Here is a 21,653-nt window from a genome sequence, read left to right on the forward strand (position 1 = left end):
AATGCTAGGGAGATGATGATGACAAATTATCACGAAGTTCTCCTTAAAAATCATGGTCTCAATCATCCCCCAAAGTTTTCGTTACAATGTTGCTAACACCCTGTATAATTTATTGTTACAGAAACTACCTTGTAGAGGCTTTAGCGGGGCTGCCACCATTGACAACGGACGAAGAAAAGAAGTGAGTAATTTAGATTAATAAACAGATGGATCGTATATAAGACGGAAACGTCTTAGGAACGATATCTATTAAATACAAAATAAAATCATAGTTTGTTTGCTTCTATGTTATTCTGGGAGCGAATAGCAAACATAAAACGCATTCAGCTGCTTGTCTTTCCGGGTATGTCGTAAAATCTTTTTAGATCGTCAGATCTTGCACCGAACCATACTGAACGCAGTTCAGTTTTGTGAGCAATAAAGTGTTTATCTATCTAAACATTCTTACCTAAGACAGAATAAGGAATAATACTACGTCAATAGAACGGCAACTTTCTGCTCCCCACCAGCGGCTGAGCTAGGTTTACTTCCCCCCTCCTCCCTTCAGTCTTACTTTAGTCTTCAATCGTATGGGCGTCAGACGTCACACACACAGATGCGCGTTCGGATGTGCCTAAGACATCTCTCGGTTACAGACATATGGACAAACTGGTGGCTGGCTTCAAGAAGCGGATGGACCTGCAGCTGGCTTCCCTCAACTGCAATATGGAGACCGTCTGACATCCATATATTCATTATTTTTAATACCATAAGCTTTAACTTATTATACACTAAGTGTTTGTATCGAGTACTACGATAGTATTATTTTATTCAGTTATATGATGATGAGATATGATAGTAATTATTTTTGTTCGTGTTTATGAAGAATAATGGATATAAAAGGTGTAAGATAATGTCGCAGATTGTTAGTAAGACCGAAGGTATGTACAGTGAATGATATTTTTATAGAAACTAAAAATTGATCAATACAATTATATTTATCAAATTATATTTAAAAATGTATAAAATAAAATATATTGTAGAAAATAAATACCATATTTTACGTAACATTTTCGTAATTTGTTTCTTCTGCCATCTTTTTCTCGTAGCTCTGAAACAAACGCATTTTAGTAATCATACTTGATTAGTTGTAGTAAGAATTTTACAACGTTAATTATTAAAATTGACCGACATCGCTTCTCAAGTTGAATACTCATATAAGATTGACTAATAAAACGTATGGCTGAGTTTAGAATGAGTGTCAATGCCTTTACTTCGATAGTTAGTACCGGGACATGGTCGCTGTTAGCGTCCGAAATAGGTACTCATAGTTAAATCAATAGGGTATTTGACTGAGTCAAAGATAAATGATAAAATGCTAATCTAGAAATAGAAGCCAGTCTGAGGTGACCAAAAATCAATCTCATTTTACTTTTCGACTTATTTTCGAATTTTATTTATGAAATGAGTAACAATGAGTACGTCGTTTGACTACTTTTATTGATGACGTCACAGGACAGTATTTCCATACAAACTCCAAAGAAAACTTTCGTTTTAACGTTTCGTAAAAAGTATCTCATTTGACTTGGTTGTCAAGTAGCCTATAGGGATACCTCGGCAGCCATTTTGGTGAGCATTTGCGTCATAGAGCGTCCGGTCTCGGCCACCATCTTGGAGAAGTAGCCGCGTTTGTTCTGCAGCAGTATGTGGGGATGGTCGAACTCCATCACACGGCCCGCATCCAGGACCAATATCTGCGAGTTACATTTAACATTATGCTATTCTCTAGTTTACGTTTCAAAAGAAACATCAAGAAAACATACTCTTCTGACAGCTGTCATTCTAATCAAGTTGTTTTTAATGACGTATAAGGCTTGGCTATCCACATCATCGCGGCATCATATCGTGTAAGGTTTCAGGGATAGTGTATCGCGTGTCGCTGCCACTGTATACGTCACAGTTCGGGCAAAATGGCTTCCTAATACTTCTATATTTAACCGCTTTTTAGTTGATGACTTCAGTAGCCTTTACCAACGGCTTAGAGGTACGAAATTGTATTTTTAGTCAATCAGGCAATTCAGCCAGCCTGCAATGTTCTAAATAACCGAGGCACAGCATTAAAGAGTCATTTTTGACACGTCCTCACTGGAAAACGAAGTAGAAACCACGAGCAACTAACCTTATCAGAATCAATGACAGTATTGAGCCGATGCGCGATGGTAAGCACAGTGCAGTTGCTGAAGTGTTCTCGTATAGTAGTCTGTATGAGGCTGTCGGTCTGCGCGTCGACGTTGGCCGTCGCCTCGTCTAGCACCAGGATATTGTCGTTGTGCACTATAGCACGCGCCAAGCACACCAACTGTCGCTCGCCCACGCTGAAGTTGCTGCCGTCTTCCAGTACGGTTAGTTCCAGTGGGTCTGAAATATTACTTTACTTTCTCATCGGCATACCTACAACATGCTTGTCCTTTGAACACGCTTATATGAAGTGCAGAGGATTGTTAGGTATGTTACCTGCAATCAGTTTATCCCGTGTAAAAAAATAATGTAGAATTGAAGAAAGTCCAAAAATAATATAATAATAATAAATATATGGGATCCTTGGGGGAGGCCTATGCCGAGCAGTGGGCGTCGTACGGCTGATGATGATATATGACAGAACATCTCTGGGCAGAACAGTGACAGATCGTTTGGAAGTTACAAGAAGCAAAATGAGTTTTTTGTTGAAACATGTAAATCGTGACAGAATGTTTGTTACCACGCCCTTCTTCAGTGACAAGTTCAACAGCATGTAAGGCATTGATCAACACCTGATCGGGATATTGATCAAACGGATCCAGATTCTTACGCATGTTTCCACTGAATAAAACAGGCTCCTGCAAGGAATCCAAAAAAGTATCTTAAAGGTCAATGTTGGTTGTAAATAATAAACTGATCCTTATATCCCATAAAGGGAAATAGACACCAACAATATTCACATACTTCCTGCATTCGCTAGTTTCACACGCGCGTAGGTTGGTTGGGTTGGTTGTTAGATCATTAACCCCAATTTTGTTCAGGTTTTCTAGTCGCGAAACTCTCATGTACATTAAAGTGACTTCCTTACAAATTACCTGTGGAATGATTGACAGCTTTTCCCTCAAATCGTGAAGTCCGATAGTGGATGTGTCAATACCGTCGATTATAATGCGACCTTCCATGTACGCCAGACGGAAGAGAGCTTGTATCACTGAAGACTTGCCTGCCCCCGTCCTGCCTACAATGCCAATCTGCACAACGCAACGTATTAGTGTTAGCATCTTTTTGTTCTTCGTATAGATGGCATTTTATTTCTGCATTTAATCCGCGCTTTTGCGTAGGATATTTAGATTACCAACCTCAGCAACCCTGGTGTCAGGGTTATTATTGAGCCCAAAGGCCCCTGACATGACTCATGTAACGACTACGTTCTTACATCTGTAAATAGCAACCGAGACCAACGGCTTAACGTGCCTTTCGAAGAACGGATCATCTTACTCCATCAAAAAAGAAAATCCATGTGTATCGGGGATTTCAGCATATTATAATATCAATTTTTTTATCATTGAAATAATAAAGACGAATATCACGTTGCCAGATGCTTTTTAGTTACAGTTATGCGAATTCTTGATGTTAATAAATTCGTTCAGTGTGAAAGCTATCGTGTGTATATAGGTAGGTTACTTACCTTTTCTTTAGATTTGATCTGTAACTGAAGTTTATTGAGCACAACATTTCCATTCGGGGTGTATCTCAAGGTTAGATTGTCAAAATGTATCGCACCCTCCGCCGGCCAGTCGGGAGGTGGCTTCTTGTCTTCGTCCTACAGAGACAGATCAATAGATATCAAGCCTATATAGTAATATTATAATATAGAAACAATCTTCTTCCCCGACCTTTGTAGTACTGGGGGTTAAAAAGGCGACACCAAAGCAAATCATTTAAAAATAGTAATTGAAAAAGCAACATTGTTATGTTTGCATTGCGCATTCACTTTTATATGCCCATGTGTCAAATTGCAATATTGCTTTTTTAGCTGAATTGTTCAGCAATGATGCATTGTTGTTGTTTTGTTTGTTGATGTATTGTTTGTGTCAACGTGGTGGAGTATGCTCCATACCCCCTCCGGTTGATTGAGGGGAGGTCTGTGCCCAGCAGTGGGACGTATATAGGCTGTCTATGTATGATGAATTGTTTCGATGTGGGCTTTTTAACCTCTCTGTACAAGGCCGATTCGCGAAAATGGTGTATCCATTTGTATTCAATTGCTTACTAACTAATGCACCATAATAATAACTAGGTAACACAGAACTGCTGCTAAAATTATCACCGAAATCACTCGCCGACGTCGGTGTTTCAACTGTTCGATTGTCGAACCCACTTTGAACCTTATCGAGTATTTCGGTATCCTCTAAGTTATTTTATTCGTTTGAAATGTTTTGTCTTTCTCTTTCTCTCTTCAATTAAGAATCGGATGAGAGGAGAAACAGATAGTAATATTAAACCTAAGAAATCACATAAATTCTCACGCTTTTGAGAGCAGGTTCTTGCGGTAGATTGGTGTACTCGAATATTCTTTCTACACTGGTCATCTGATTTTCCATCTCGGCGGATTGTCTCATGCCCCATTGGAATACTCCCGTTAGCGAGATGGACTGTGTAATGGCTAGGCCAACTAAACTGCCTGGCATGTCTGGTGGAAGGAAGAGGTAGATCACCTGATGTTGCGTTAAGTTGTTCAATAAAATGGGTTTGATTGCAAAGGATTGGCATTTGAAAGCGTCTTTGATAATGGGGTGTTCTACAATGTGTTTATGTGAGAGATTTGAAGAATTGAAACATTACAATGATGACATTGCGAAGTTAGGCAGACACTCCATAATAATCTTGTTTTTGCCGTGTGCCGCATTGACGGCCTCTGTGGTCTAGTGGTTGAGCGATGTGCTTACGATCCCGAGATCCCGGGTTCGATTCCCGGTGGGGACAAATCACAAAAAACACTTTATGATCCCTAGTTTGGTTAGGACATTACAGGCTGATCACCTGATTGTCCAAAAGTATGATGATCCGTGCTTCGGTAGGCACGTTAAGCCGATGGTCCCGGTTACTACTTACTTACTGATGTAAGTACGTAGTCGTTACATGAGTCATGTCAGGGGCTTATGGCGGCTCAATAATTACCCTGACACTAGGGTTGATGGGGTTAGTAATCACCTCACAACCCACACGATAGAAGAAGAAGCCGCATTACCGCGTGGTTATATGGGAGCAAAACAGACAGTCCGCGCGTGCTTCCTTACTCCTTAAACAGCCATTTAGACTAAAGTGAGACCAAGCGGGGAGAGGTAAATCGAGTTGGGCACTGATACGAATTGTTGAAGGTAAATTAATTGATACCCATTTCTAAACTACACACGGCTCATTATTTTACAAATTTTTGATTCTTATTAATCCCTAAGTTAGGTATTAGCTTTGACTAACCATGTTTCATCAAGCAGCTGAAAGTGACGCATATGATGAACAGCAGACAGATGATATCGAGGAAGTACCCGAAGGCTCGGCTGCATGTGATGAAGAGGTACCAAGCAGCGCTGTGTAGGTCCTGGTGCCGATCAAACTCTTCAATGAGCAAATCCTCGGCGCCGAATGACCTGATTGTCGCTATTCCGAAGACAGTGGCGTTAAGGTGTCCGAATACGGGACTACGTGCTGAAGTTTGTGAAATAAGGTGAGTATTCTTGTGTTTATATTGTACTAGAATTTTTAGTGATAATTTATTTTGAACTAAGAATATCCTTGTTAGTACTTAATTGCGTTATCATATTCGCCCTTTCACGGCTCTTTGCCGATGTAGCATTGTCTGCACGATGCTTTTCTAATACCAAGTATTTTATACGTTATCACTTGGAATACTTGAAAATGATCAACTTACTAATTCCTTCTAAACGTTTCACAGCCCCAGTGGTTCTAATGTAGATGACTCTCAAAATGTAGAATATTATAAGTGCTGCGGTAATCGGTATGAGCAGGCTTATGTCCGTCATCAATATTACACATATGACACCTATTAAGTTTAACAGTATCTGAAAGCAAAATGATGCATTTCTAACTTATTTGAAAACTATTTGTTTTTTTTCTAAATAAATCTAATCTCTAAAGTGGAATTTTTGATGTTCTTGTTCGCCCCGCAACGCTAACGAAAATAAACATTACACAGTGCAAATTTGACAAACGTATAACTGCAGGGTCTGCACGACAACCGCGTCGCGCGCGGCGACAATTATATCAACGTTTTCGACGAATAGACAGCTATCTTCGTGGCGTAAAGCTCTTAGCATGCAATTCCGCAACCTATATTGGCTAATGGGCCGAAAATCTCAACTTTCAATGGAAAATAAATTAATATTATACAAATGTATTTTGAAACCCATTTGGGCGTATGGAATACAACTCTGGGGAACAGCCGCACACTCCAATATAGAGATCCTACAGAGATTCCAAAATAAGACCCTCCGCATTATCACAAATGCTCCATGGTACATTACCAATAGCAGATTACACAAAGAGTTGGGAATCCCAACAGTAAGTGAAGAGTTAAAAAATGTAAGCTGCTCTTACAAAAACAGAATAACAGCCCATCCTAATATACTGGCCAGGCCGCTCATGGATGAGCACACACAACTAAGACTAAGAAGGAGGCTGCCGCAGGATCTAGCCAACTAAGGCCCAAAATAGGAAGCGACACTGGTCGCTTACCTAAAATGATACCTATACACCACAAGAAGTGCTTATTATCCAAGGGTGATAGATAGCGCGCAAAAAAGGGGTTAAAAAAAAAAAAAAAAAAAAAATCTTCGTGGCTAGATGATCAATGCCCTCGAAATAAAAAAATAAATAAATAAATAAATAAATAATCGCGTCACGGCTCGGTTACTGTGCCTGGTTTCAGAGCTGGTACTAATAATAATATAACTTAAATTACTTGAAAGCAATCTATCATAGCTTGAGGCAGGAGTTCGTCTACAGCACCCATGTCCTTGCTGAATCTGTTGAGGATTCTGCCCGAAGGGTTCGTGTGGAAGAAGCTCATCGGAGAGTGCGATATGCGTTCAAACATTTGATCATGCAACCTGATTAAATAATAATCTATTATTAAGCAAATAACAGCAACAAAATATAGGCAGAAAAGCTTCGTCATTTGTGGCATGGAAAAAGTACTCCAACAGGTCAGAACTAAGACGTTGGAATTTTTGCGATCTCAGCAGTTCTGTGCGTTGATAAGATCCTATAAAGTCCAATTTTGTCCAAAGTAGGACTCCAATGGACAATTGTTTTCTATTTTATCAATCATTGACACTTACATATTCAGCATACTCTAAGCTAATCATCAGATCAATTATTATTTAAGTTAATGCATAGACTGACCTGATAGATGATCTCATACATAGTGTGAAAAACAGGAAAGCCCTTAACAATGCGACCGCAATGGTGGCTATTGTAACGATTCCGAAAGTAAAAACAAAGTCGTTTCTGGTCAAACCTTGTTCGCTCCAAATCACATTATCCATGGTCGCGTCACCTGTCAGTTCATCTTCTACTTGGCTCCTGAAAATTATAACTTAATAATTATTTAGGTCGGTGAAGGAACTCTCAACCCACACGAAGAAGATTCTTATGAGACGCCCGGGTCACATTCACATTGCCTTTATTCAGTCTAAGAATCTAAGGAGATTCCCATCTTACGTCACATCTTCACTTTAACAAAAGAACTAATGAGTACTAAGGAACCCCTCTCACAATAAAACAGTTTAGGGTATTGTAACATCGGCCTAATCTGCGCGAAAGTAAAGCAATAAATTAACCCAGAATGGCGGAACGCAGATTAGAAATCAAATTAGAAATACTTTCACGCCTGGTGCCTCGACAAATCAGGCGACTCAGTGGTTAACGAATGAATGAGTGAATGAGAACGATGGAATGGCAAAAGGAGAAATTCAGCTCATTTGAAGCGAAGGTAAATCGTTCAGTGAATAAAATGCCGTATGTGAGCGTTAATTAGTTAACGTTATTTTAAAAGTTACAAACCACCGACTGAGCCAGTAGTCGCATAAGCTGGCACAGAACTGCGCGAGTATGAACATGAAGACGACGACGCTGACGTACGGGCACGCCGCGCCCGCCAAGAAGTAGTCGCGGTACACCGACCCGTGCACGCGGCCCATGGCTTGCATCTCCGCTTCCATTTTCTGGTCCTGAACACAACACAGACGAACTCAGCTGCCAGAACTTTGCAACTCCTATCAGAGTGGAAGCCTGCCCAACGATCTCGGTGTCAAGAGGGGAGAGCATCGCTCTGACGTTTTTTTTTTGACTTATAAGCGTGTGTTCTAGTAAGGTAGTGTGGACATGAGCAGACTGTATTCAGGCTTAATGACATCACCTACCAGACTGGAAGGGGTATGAAGCAGAAGGACTACGCAAGGCGGTGGTTCCGTTGAAGGTAGATTTCAACTTTCGTGTCCAAACACAGTACTTATGCAAGGCGCGAATAATAAGTACTTACAGCAAAACTGCCTTCAAGTACGAGCGACCAATGATGCCGGTGCACGCTGAGAGTACTCATGGCGGAGGCGCTCGCGCTGCTCAGCAACGTAACCTCCTCGTGCACTTCGCGCGTCTTCGCCTTCATCATCTTTATTATCTTCAGCTCTTGATCCTTTCAAAACACATACACGCATAAACTCAAGCCCGTTAAAGATGTTGCCGCTTGCACAGTTTAGTTAATTCTATTTTTTGTAATTACATTTACGATTCGTGCGCAGCGCAGTTCCCAAGTGGCAGGGAAATAGCGGGAATTTCGTCGTTTTAAAGTGCCAATAACACAAGTCTATACAGCCTATTTTAATTTTACAAAAATAATCTAACTAAATAATCTAATTTTACAAAAGTAATTTCGGTTATATTGTTTTAAATATTAATTTTCATTATGACTTGTGTGGCTAGCCTTACGTTCAAGTCGTCGAAGGCACCAACCGCAAGAATTCTTCCTTTTTCCATTATGACAATTTCGTCGACAGATTTGATAAACTGAAGCTGATGCGTCACTAATACTACGGTTTTCTTTTCTAGATACCTTAAAAATATGCTTTTATTAGAATGGAATAGTTATAAAAGTGATGTTTATTATTACTATCATCATTTTAATCAGCATTTTCTTTATTGCTAGGTGTAGTTAAATTACAAACAATCTGGAACTGATTTCCGATCTAACTGGGGTCATTTACAGTTTATAATATTTTAGTTACTTACTTCTGAATGCATCTTTCAAAAATGTGTTTTGAGACGTGTGTATCCACTGCCGATAGCGGGTCATCAAACAAATATATATCGGCCTTGAAACAAATAAGGTATGCGTTAGGTACCTACTTGACTCTCAAATGTTCATCTAAAAGCTTGATGCGTACAGTCATGAGCAATATAATGTACCCACTTTAGGACTCTGTCGCACTAACATATTTGAGTTAGTGAGACTTACAGTTCAATTTGTTAAAAAAGTTAATGTGACATGGTACCAAAGTGTATACATATTGATGCTCGTCACCGTACAGAGCCGGGAAAATGGGACAAGAGGCAAGGGGTTGTGGCTTTCCCGGCAGGTACGGCGGTCAGTCTTGTAGCTGTCGATACAAAACTGTATCGGTATCGTAACTACGTTATTATTATTACCTATATGTAATGTTCTTTCTATATCTCGGGACTATGAGGTCCCGGTATTTATAAAAGCATGTGTGGGACCGAATTATTATTACGTTTTATCATTATTTTGATTGTACCTCCTTATAAACAGCTCTGGCTAAGTTGATCCGGGCTCTCTGGCCCCCACTCAGCGACACTCCTCGCTCGCCCACCACTGTCTTGTCTCCGTGAGGAAACAGAGAGATGTCTCTTTCGAGCGCGCACACCTTGCAAACTTCCATATAACGAGACCTTACGAATGGCTGCCCGAAGAGGATATTTTGACGGACAGAACCTGACGGAACATAAATCACAATCGGGATAAATAAATAAAAAAACTAATGTATTCTTCAACGGTACACTACTAACTTCCTCTCCCTGCCCCGGATGCAAGGCATTCACATAGCGCTATGCCATAAATGCGTCAATTAATTATTTTGGGTGTGCGGTTTTTTTTTGACGTGACTTATTGTAGATTTGCCGCAGATGGCATTAACTACTTGGCCGGACAAATGGGGAGCGCTGAAGGCTCTCATCCGGTACAACGTTTAAGACAACAGGCCTGAGGGTGCCCAGTTGGGCGCGAACCTCGGCTCAGGGCGTCGTCTGAGAGGAAAAATATTTGAAAGAATTAATCGACCCTAGTGGGTCGATAGCGATAAGCGCTGAATGAGGGAATATGCTACGAGGACTGGTACCGCTTCTATGTACAATAAATTAAAGTTCAATAACTTAAATAGAAACGTGTTTTCATTACCAACAAAGAGCCAGGGGTTCTGGCTAGCATAGCTGATGGTTCCATTCACTGCCAGACTCCCGGAAGAACAGGGCAACTCATTCAAAATCATGTGAAGTAAAGTCGACTTGCCAGAACCGACGCCCCCGATTATTGTAGTCAGAGAGAGAAAATTTATCTACAAATTAGAAAAATCAGTATAAGTAAAAAATATCCTGTGAGAATCGATCCTTCGATAATATGAAGTATCTCACCTTTAAACTGATATTCTTGACGTCTTCTTTGTCTGACGATAAAATCCACCGAGTGCTGGCGTCGTCGAAGATTATTGCTATTTCATCCTTTTCACGTTCTTGAACTTTGTGAAAAAAAAAGAAGTGTACATTACTAAATACTTGAATGGCCAAGTTCAAGAAGGCCCTTAGTCTATTTTGACGTGATAGATTTTCCTGGGATAGCATCCACTACGTTGCCGAGCAAATGGAAAGCGCTGATGGCTCTTATCCGGTACTTATTAAAGATCAGAGGGAACAGGTCAGAGGGATGGGCGTGAAACTCTTATGTTAGAAAAGCAACCCGGGACCGTCCGATAGCGATAAGCCCTGAAGATAGGTATATGTTTATGTGAATCAGTAAGGACGTTTTAATAAAATACGTACTTGGCTCTGGTGGTGGCGTTGGTGGTGGCAATTTTGAAGTGCTCGGTTGATGTTGACGAGAAAGTTTTACTGTACCAGAACCCGCTGGAACAACTGGAAACAAGAATGATTTTAATTTATCTAGTGCATTGTAAAGCTATTTTTATTGCAGTATGAACGTAATACAAATATAAGTAATTGCAATAAGAAGAAATAATGACTTCTTCTTCTTCTATCGTGTGGGTTGTGAGGTAGAGTACCAACCTCATCAACCCTGGTGTCAGGGTTACTATTGAGCCGCCAAAGGCCCCTAACATGGCTCAATAATAATGACTAATTCACAAAAGAAGAGAGGCTTAGCTAAGTACATGGTAATTGGCGTCCTTATTTATTTATTTAAATTAAAAAATAATTTAATGAATTGAATTACTCCTGAATGAATAACTGAATGAATTCTCCTGAATGAATTGCTGAATTACTCCAGCAAAGAAACTCACAACAACCACACACTTGTGTGTTTGGAGGAAGCAAGGGAAGTAAGTACCTATGTCAGGTTCGAAGCAAATGGAATTCCATAGTCGCTTGGGAAATAGGCGTGAGTTTATGTATATATGTATGTATGTGTTGTACTTACTCAAGGTAACTTTCTTCTTCGGCCGTTGATTCTCAATGGTGAGTATGTCAGGGCGGTCGCGCGGCGGTAGGTGACACTCTTCACACAACAAATAGTCGCGGATCCTTTGAATTGCCACGTACATTTCCGCTATCTATAGTAACATCAAACATAATATTGATCTTATCGGATATGTTCTGAAGTATCTGAGGACTGTTGGCTCCTTATAGGAGGGTCTAAACGAAATCTCATTCTCGACATTGCTACAATTTAAGTTTAGAGAGAGACTTTTCACAATATGCTGATACTTTGGTAGTTTATCTGCCGCTTTGAATTCTAAATTATGGATAATGTATTATACTAGATAAGACAGTTATCAAGTGGTGAAACATGTCAATTAACTACTAAATATGGTACAGACTACAGTTTCCAAAACACCTGTATTCTAAGATGATGTTAACTCGAAACTTCCTACACTTAATTCGCTGAGAATTGAGGACTTTACTCAGCGGAGTCAAGCAAGAGTTGAGGAATGAACTGTCATAGAGGCAAGTCATTACCTGTCCTACGGCCTGGGGGAAGTACAGGGTCATAGTTTGCTTGACGATGTTGTAGTAGCAGGTGAGGAAGAATACATTCTCCACGGTGATGTGGTGGGCGAAGGTGACGTATAGAAACACCGTGATGAAGATCCCGAACCGGGATATGAACATTATGAAGGACATTATCACGCCGCGAATAAGAGACGTTATTTTTATATCGTGGATCTCCTCCCTGTCAAGCGGAATGAATAGGTATTATTACAGTGACGAATAAATGATTCTAACTCCTGCGAATAAACTAGACATTAGTAGACATCGTCATCGGTGTTAGGATGGCTTTGACGCGATTCATATTGTTATGTTTTTTGATAATTGATTCAAAACATTTTAAAAAGCACATTTGCATAGGTCCCGTAAAGTCCCGTATATCGTAAGCTTACGAGTTGCTTCGGGATTAAAAATATACGGGACAATGAATATGTGCTGAAAATTGAATAGTAATTGAGTAGTAGTTTGTGTTACCTATCTACTAAGATTTTTGCTATGAAATAACTAATAACAAAAAATCCCTTTGGGTTATTCAAGATCTCGCGTCGCCACAATGAAAGTGACAAATTACGTCATAATTTTCTTCCTGGTTACGTACCAATTTTACAAAGAATATATTTTGCTCTCTTACCGTCGAACTTTGTCGATAATAGATCGGAACGGCTGCTCCCAAGTGTACATTTTAATAACTTCTATTCCCGTTATGATTTCCTTCATCAATCTCACTCTTTCGTCAGATTTCATAGCAGTTTGCCTTCTGTAGTACGCAGTTTGTGTTCCTAGGAATACTAAATAGAAAGTGTGTTTAGCTGTTGAGCTCTTGTTAGATATTTTTGTTACAGAGTACTACTTAGTATCGCCCTACGTATACATACTTTGAAAAGGAACAACCGCTATGATTATTAAAACCCCGTACACAGCTGCTATTCCCATTTCTCTATACAAGTAGGCTGCCATCAACTGAAAAGAGCAGGTATTAGGCCGGCTCTGTAGCCATGTACAGGGAAATAAAAATTGTGATACCATATAAATACCTATCGTTATTGTCCCTTTAAGCTTTAAAGCCATGTCGCTATGAGACGTAAGATCCTTCCGGCGTGATGCCTGGAGAAGTCAATTTAGGAGAGGGGTCCGGGCATTAGTCCTATTAATAACAAATGTGTCTCGCCTTATTGCCTTCTCTCGGTCTCTTAAGGCATTCACTAGGTAAGAGTACAGCGTGCTCCTTCTTAGATCAACTTAGGTCAAATTCAAGCGCCACTGCTAAGTATAAGCCCCTTCTCTTTCACGACACTCTTTCCGTATGATGATGAAAATTACGAAAGTTTTTCATTATGCTCATAATTCAAGGCTTACCATGGCCTCAATAGGCCCAATCCAGAGGTAGTGCACGAAAATAGGGCCAGAGTCAAACCGGTTCACATCGTTCGCCATCAAGTTGACGACCAAGCCCGCGCTGCTCTCAGATATCGTTTGTAGACTTACTTTCAATGCCTGGGAATACAATGATGGCAAATAATGCGTTCCTCGTTCCAGAACTTTTAAGGTCTTCACAGACAGTGGCAGGAAGCGGAAGTTTGTATGAAAGCCCGTGTACATACACTTTTTGTGGAAATCCGACGGCGGCGATGGCAGGGGCGTGTGCGTGTGTGTGCGTGTGTACCTATATTCGGTTACAGAATCCCGCTTCTGAAAGGGTCATGACTTTATGCAAAACTTTTTTAAGAACTATTTATTTCTAAACTTCCCGTTCATAAAAGTACAACTTTTCGTAAGTTTATGTAGGTACCTCCGTTTAGATAGTCTTCTTCTTCTTTCAGTTGTTTTGGTAAGATCGGTCCTTGACTTTACAACCAGCTAGCAGAGGTATATTGACCCGCCATAAGCCACGGATGTAATAATTACGTACAAAATCGGTCACCTTTCTATAAATAAGGCTGCATATGCCGACCCGCATCTTCATGCCAATGTGCATGACACCCATCATGAAGGGGTGCTGCACCATCACATTGAATGCACTGCAAAAGACTACACCGAAAGAGAAGAAAACGGCTTCGCCCCACGACAGCGGGTTCTTGGACTCGTAGAAGGAGAGCAGGCGGTTCACGTACGTTGCATTTGACCTGGAATTTCATAATTATTGTGACAGAGCCTATATTTACTTATTTGTTTGTTGTGACGCGGCCCAAAAGCGATAAGCGCTTAGGAGGGAATACTCGACAACGACGGGCTATCAAGTTCCTGAAGTCCTGATTGGCCGCTTCTATGACTAGAATAGTCGGATCATCAAGATCGTATTGTGTTGAATAGCATTTTGCCTACGTTGTTTGTTTGCCTGGTTACCTGCTATATGCGGCAAATCTACAATAAGTCTTGTTAAAAAAACTTTGTTCAGTCTCATTATTATACCTGTACCTACGTTATGCATGACGAAGAAAAGTGATAAATAGATAATGATTTCCTTCCTGTCTTAAATCAACTTTCCTATAAGCGATGGGTTGCAGGGCTGCAGTAGATAGGGCCGGTCACTAACCAAGTCTTTTTATCGTGTGGGTTGTCCAACCAACCTCATCTACCCTGGTGTCAGGGTTATTACTGAGCCGCCAAACTGACATGGCTCATGTAACAACTACAAAGTTACTACCTACTACACTACCGGGTACGGAAGTACGGATCATCTTACTTTCGGACAATCAGGTGATCAGCCTGTAATGTCCTAACCATACAATCACGATCACAAAGTGATTTTTGTGATATGTCCCCACCGGGATTTGAACCCGGGGCCTCCGGATCACGAGCCCAATGCTCAACCACTAGACCACGAAGGCCGTTTTGTTGCTAACCAAGTAATTTTTGGTGAGATATTTGAAAATAACATATTGAAAACCTTTAACACTAATTACAAATAGTACCTCCTACTACATTATAACTTACACAACACATAAGTATATTAATTTAACAAATCGTTACTACATAGTCATAGTAAAAATAGTACTGAAAACTCACGTAGCATTACTATGATGTAATCCTTGAATAGGGCTGTAGTACCGGAGTAGCAACCCAAGAAACAGTGGTTGCTGCAACCTGTTTCGAAAACCGATAAAGAACAGGGGCAATAGGTTTATGTAAACTTATTAAGCAAATATCATATAAATAAACTTATGCATAAACAATTACAACCTATCGACTCGTTATCGTGTAAGCAGCATCACTGCCACATCACTTAGCTAACTGTTAATGTACTTATAGGAGTAGTTTTCCGGTCAAGCAATTAATACCATTCGCGATCTACACGAGCTCATTCCACCGTCCCCCTTTTAACTTCGGACTTCCAGACGTACGGCCGGGTTCCATCCCTATTTGTTGGATATCCCAACTATTTGCACAAAGCGCTTCGCATCGACCTTCATTATGCGCATTGCTAAGGAGTGGAATTCTCTGCCGTCTTCTGTATTTCCGAATGCATATAACCCGGGTGCTTTCAAGGCCAGAGTGAACAGGCACCTTCTAGGCGAGCTCGTTCCATCTTAAGCCTCGCTAATGCTTTCGGGCAAGTCTGGGGCCAAGAGCAAACCCATCAAAAGGTAAAAAACATCTGCGTTAAAGAAATCTACAATACTTACTTAAAAGTCATGTCAAAAACAAAATGGTTGTTGTGTATTGTTGTGGTAGATCATAGAGCGATAAGATCGAGCGTCCGGTGAACCTGGTAGGTAGGTAACAATACCTAAACCACAAGATTTAAAGCATATTCTACCACGCTGCTTCACCGCATTCGGTTTTGGTTGACTGTGATTTACTTGGGACCCACCTACTTATCTATAGAATATATTAAGTAAGCCTTTAAGGTTAAGGCAAGATATATATACTGTACGTCTGCGTAATCCAAGTCCACGGATGTTTTCTTTTGCGCACTAGACACTGCAATAGATCTATGACAAACTCCAATGGTCTTGAATTTAAAGTGCGCAAGTACCGTTAATTTCAAAGTCTTAAATCGATGGACTAACCGTATAAGAAACTCCATAGCTGCTAACACAAGCCCATACAGCATGAGCTCCGCGCCAAACACCTTGATGAGCACTTTCATGAGGCTCGGTTTGCCTCTGCGGCCACGACGGCGTCTGCATCTCTCCACCTCGTGTTCCCATCCCTTTTGCACTGCGTTGCCTAAACATAAACGTATTGGTGTAGTAAGTAGTATCTTCCTACTACTTTCGATTACAGAACTTTCATATACATACATACATAAACTCACGCCAATTTCCCACCGGGGTAAGCAGAGTCTATGGAATTCCATTTGCTTTGATGCTGACACATTTCCTTTGCTTCCTCCAACGCCGTTCAGAGTATATCGTACTAAACTTTTTCAACTTTCATATAACTTAGCGGAATGGATTCTAAGTACTTACCTAAAATATCAGAGCGATGCTCTGGCAGCGCAGAATAGAGATCAGTTTCATTGATGTCGCGAGTGTATCCAAGCTTGAATGTTTCCAGAGTCCATCTGTGAAAATATCATCATCTCCCTAGCATTGCCCTGTTTTTCACAGGGTTTGCTTACCTAACCTGAAGATTTGACAGGTACAGAAGTGACTGACTGCCTGTCTAACCTTCCAACTTGCGAAGGGAAAACTAACCCATTACAGGTTAGGTCACATACCTTCGATTATGCATTTATCGGGAATGTGGGTTTCCTCACGATGTTTTGCTTTACCGCTGAGCACGGAATAATCATTTATATATAATATATGATCCAATCATGAATTCGAAAACAAATTCGACAGTCATTGGTTTAGGCCTGTGTTGGATTCGAGCCTGCGACCTCAAATTGAGAGGCAAGCGAAAATATGATATTTTTAATCAGGTTCGATAAAACCTCGAATATTTAATAGGAACATATATAGCATCACGCCTGTTTCCCCAGCCTCCTGCAGTTGCTGTATAGCTTGTAGCCCTAGTGGGTCCCATGTTATTAGCATCAGTAGACTCGAAGACTAAAAATTATAAACATAAATAGGGAAAACACCATCAAAGTATTTATACGAAAGAGCGATTTTGTGTAAGAAGCTTCGGGAAGAAGTGGCGGCCATAATTCACATCACTAATTTAAGAGCCACGCTCTTGTCAGTGTAGCATTCTCCATGCTACTTTTTTAGGGAAATATAGCAGTGGTTTTCTGTTGCCTTCCGCCCCGCAGTACTCTGTCTGACGCGATTGGGATTGGGACATAATTAAGTAGTACATCTACGTTAAAATAAATTAATAAATGGAAACTCTTGTCAACATACCCGAATGTAAGCACTGAAAATATATTCGCTTTGAATCGGGGATTCATATACCTCCGTTGTTTTGGTCCTGTATCCATTTTAATTTATTATAAATTGTTGTAATTCTTACTAATTTGCAACGTAGGTAAATATCAGGTAGGCCATGCCAAGACGTAAGGAGCAATCAAGTTAATTAAGTTTCTTTACATATGTAAAGTAACCTCCACCAACCCGCAGTGGAGCAGCGTGGTGGAGTATGCTCCATACCCCCTCCGGTTGATTGAGGGGAGGCCTGTGCCCAGCAGTGGGACGTATTTAGGCAGTTTATGTACATATGTAACGGCCTCTGTGGTCCAGTGGTTGAGCGTTGGACTCGCGATCCGGAGACCCCGGGTTCGAATCCCGGTGGGGAGATATCACAAAAATCACTTTGTGATCCCTAGTTTGGTTAAGACATTACAGGCTGATCACCTGATTGTCCGAAAGTAAGTTGATCCGTGCTTTTGGTCCTGGTTACTATTTACGTTATTGGCCTTTGGCGGCTTAATCATAACTGTGACACCAGGGTTGATGAGGCTGGTATTACACCTCACACGATAAGAAGAAGAGACATTATGTATGGTTCCCGTCAGGGACAATGATAGGATTTTGACCTGCAAATTGCATTTGCGACTAAAGATAGCTAACGATGGCATGCTTCTTCCATTTCGCAATACTTCGTGGCACTTTAGCGGCATACTTATTGCATTATTTGTTATTTTGGTTGCATCATGTTACACCTAGATAATTTACTAGTAAGTAGGTACCTAAGTTACGTTAGTGGGTCGAGCTTTATCAATTTCTTGACACGAATTACGTGTTTTTAGGATGCTATAAAATCCGGTTCGTTTTGTAGGCACGTAGGACACAATTTTTATAGTGATAAGACCTACATAAATGGACGATTCGCGAGTTACTTTTCATTGTACATAATTATGGCGTTTCTATTTTCGCTTTGCTTTGTTCTAGTGGGCACTCTTTATGGGGTAAGGTTTCAGTACATTTTGTTATCGTACCTACCAAATAAGTGTCACGTTAACGATATGCTATGAATATACTTAAATGGGATTTAGGATTCTACACACAAGGCTCAGTCGATTACCTATTCCAGCAGCATGATCTACGCATTTTAATCAACCCGGAGACTTGTAGAAGTTTATTCGAATCACAGGATTATGTTACACATACCTACACAAACACTGTGCCGTGTTCTATGGCCTTGCCTATATTATATCTTCGAATGCGGGGGCCACAGTACCGAGACCTGTAATGTTTTACTACCCCAATAGGGATTATGAGCATGAGTTTTATGTACGCAGGTAGGTTCTTATGTCATTTAATTCTGTTTTCCAGGTGTGTCAAGCACAGTGTGTGATCCGGACCCTCGTCCCGATGACGATGACGGACTCGTGCTCAACGTGCTGCACCGAAGACTGCAGTAGCTCGTCCACTTGCGCTGAAGATCTAAACGCCCTGCTGCTCCTAGCTCGGGCCTTAGAAATGGACAGAGCCAACTCATGCAACAACGGAGTAGATATTAATGGGCTGCTCAATAATCTCATCAAGGCACTCGTTTATACCGCTACGCTTAACACAGGACGCGGTCAAACCGAATGGCCAGGTCATATACCTGACTACAATAATAATGGCAATATGCCTCCAGGTCAACCGCCTGGCGGTAAACCTACTGGTACCGGTTCTAAACCTACAGGCTCCCAGACTTCTTCGGGAGGCAGTTCTAAAGGTGGAGATGATCCTCTAGTGGGTGTAGGCCTTCTCGGTTCAGGTAAAAATAATGTGGCAGAAGTAGATCTAGCAGGAAATCCACTTATTGGTGTCGGTTTAGGTGATAATGATGATAGTGGTAAATCTGGATCATCGGGACTACTGGGCGGTGTTGGAAGTGCGGTTGGAGGGCTTTTGAGTGGTTTAAATTTATAAATAATAATATATTTTTTACGAGGGTGGTTTTATTAAAAAATACCTTAAAGAAATACCTGGATTTTATTTTGTTTTTTACATTATAAATAGATCAAGGAGACAATCGTGTTCGGTTGATTGAGGGAAACCCAGCAGTGGAACATATAGATTGTTTATGATAGATTTACATCCATTTCTATATTTTTTATGCCTACTGTACTGATCTACTATACTCTGCAGCAACTGTACTTATTTTGAAACATTCTCTTTGCATTTACGTTTTTATAAAAGGATAGAATTTACGCATCCTACTGTCGTGTATATGCTGTAGACGCTGTAGTATTTGATTCCGACCGACCGACACGTCATGTTTGAGATTTTTCCTCTAAGTTATTCCTTATTCTGTGCTCTAAAGACGGGTCCTTATAAAAATAAAAGTATAAATTGATAGCTACACAAGACTAGGCAGCATGGTCGTATGATCTTAGCCTGATAGGCGAAAGGGAAACAACAAAAGTTGAATATTCAGGGTTGCTAATTTTTGAAGAATTCCCCATATTGTGGGAAATCTCAAGTTGATTGGGGAATGACATTAATGTGAGAAAGTGCAGGGATTTCATAAATATGGACAAATTGTTGCATAAAAATATTTGAGTAAGGCCTCGGAAGCTGTGCTAATTAATTATGAATACTAATTATACTTAGTAATTAATTAATGATAACACAGGCTTTGTGTTCTAATAGTTAACCCTTTACCGCATACAGACCCATATTTGGTACACATCACTTACTGATTGAAATATTCGGATACATTCCACCTTTCTTGCAAGACATTTATTATTTGTATAGAGTATCGTATATCCGAACACATGATCACAATAGTTTTTCCAATCGTACCCCCATCTTGCGTATTTTTCAGTTAGTAGTTGAAAATTCGGAATAAAGTGCGTTTTTGAGATATCGGAGAGCAAAAAGAAATATATCTGTAAAATTTATGGAGTAAAAAATCCTCTTTTTGGTAAATTTTGAAGAAGAACATTCCTTTTGCGTAAAACCAGCAAAAAATGTATGTAAGCTCAACTAAAAGACAGGTTTTTATCCATTCAAACATTGTTCCAAATTTGGGACACCATGCACTTATGGTAATTTTTCCTTGGCAAATTTGGTACAGTGTGCAATAAGGTAGTTTTTTGTCTTTGGTCAAATTTGGTACAGTATGCAGTAAGACATTTTAGGTGTTTCAAAAATATTTGCTACAACTTTAGGTGTCCCTATTTTAAAAGGTTTTAAGTTTTATGAACATAATCACCACATGTGACGGCAGGTAGAATATATCAAGCGACGTCGCCGACTTGAATTACCTCCACTAGAAGTAGCTCTAGATGGCATTGGACATTGGCCAATATGGACTGACGACCAATGTCCGAGATGTAAAAGCGAAGGATGTTCTCAAAAATCACACGTAAAGTGTAGCAAATGCCGAGTTTATTTTTGTTTTAATAAAGATAGAAACTCCTTTCAAAGTTTTCATACACAATGATGCACAAATTTACAGACAATTCTCTCAACTCATAATAAACTCGTTATTAGGTAATAAACGACATTTTTTAATACTTAACAAACTTTCTATTAAGTTTTTAAAATAAAGTTGATTTTTGTAAAAGAAATATTATCTGGCTATTTTTCATTTCATTTTTCAAACAAATACTTTGCAAAAACAATGCAACAGACATACATAAATTTTTATTACGAAATATATATATAAATAAGCAGTTTTTTTTACATGAATGCATATTGTACCATATTTGGCCAGTCAACTTAATACTACGTTACTGCATGTTGTACCAAATATGGTACACTGATATTATTGGGAATTTTCTCAGCTTTCCAAGTGTATATAATTTTTTTCTTATTTTTCCTATGTTCTAAAAAGTATATTTTACCTAGTAAATTAATTTGAGCTTAATCAAAAAATCCATGCGGTAAAGGGTTAAAAGCACATTATCGAAATCACTTCTATGAGTTCCATAGGTATATCCTTTGGTTATTATAGACCGTTCATGTAATACATAGAGAAAAAAAAACGAAAACCGTATTACTTTGTATAGTCGAAAT

The 21,653-nt window shown here is 39.9% G+C and overlaps 2 protein-coding genes across 2 annotated transcripts in view; one reads left to right on the forward strand and one right to left on the reverse strand.

The window, feature by feature from the left end:
• The window catches only part of LOC126382039 (exocyst complex component 2), an 18,175-nt gene extending 17,122 nt beyond the window's left edge, over positions 1-1,053 (forward strand). The window contains exons 16-17 of the mRNA XM_050031726.1: positions 122-181; positions 636-1,053. Of these exons, the coding sequence (XP_049887683.1) occupies positions 122-181; positions 636-720 (145 nt within the window). The 3' untranslated portion in view covers positions 721-1,053. The remainder of the gene's footprint in view (positions 1-121; positions 182-635) is intronic.
• LOC126382298 (probable multidrug resistance-associated protein lethal(2)03659) lies at positions 1,040-17,677 on the reverse strand. Its single transcript, XM_050032117.1, has 29 exons — positions 17,601-17,677; positions 16,722-16,816; positions 16,320-16,479; positions 15,316-15,393; positions 14,231-14,432; positions 13,666-13,803; positions 13,185-13,269; positions 12,941-13,097; positions 12,280-12,493; positions 11,741-11,873; positions 11,128-11,220; positions 10,723-10,826; positions 10,490-10,646; positions 9,831-10,027; positions 9,307-9,389; positions 9,007-9,130; positions 8,561-8,713; positions 8,083-8,249; positions 7,423-7,602; positions 6,980-7,127; positions 5,930-6,080; positions 5,479-5,706; positions 4,527-4,690; positions 3,686-3,820; positions 3,093-3,248; positions 2,743-2,855; positions 2,159-2,408; positions 1,593-1,733; positions 1,040-1,090 (listed from the first exon to the last, which is right to left on the reverse strand). Exons 1-29 carry the CDS (start codon positions 17,675-17,677, stop codon positions 1,040-1,042), a joined length of 4,134 nt encoding a protein of 1,377 aa, XP_049888074.1.
• Positions 17,678-21,653: the final 3,976 nt, after the last annotated feature.

The sequence above is a fragment of the Pectinophora gossypiella genome, chromosome 3 (genome assembly GCF_024362695.1).
Source record: "Pectinophora gossypiella chromosome 3, ilPecGoss1.1, whole genome shotgun sequence".
Lineage (NCBI taxonomy): Eukaryota > Metazoa > Arthropoda > Insecta > Lepidoptera > Gelechiidae > Pectinophora > Pectinophora gossypiella.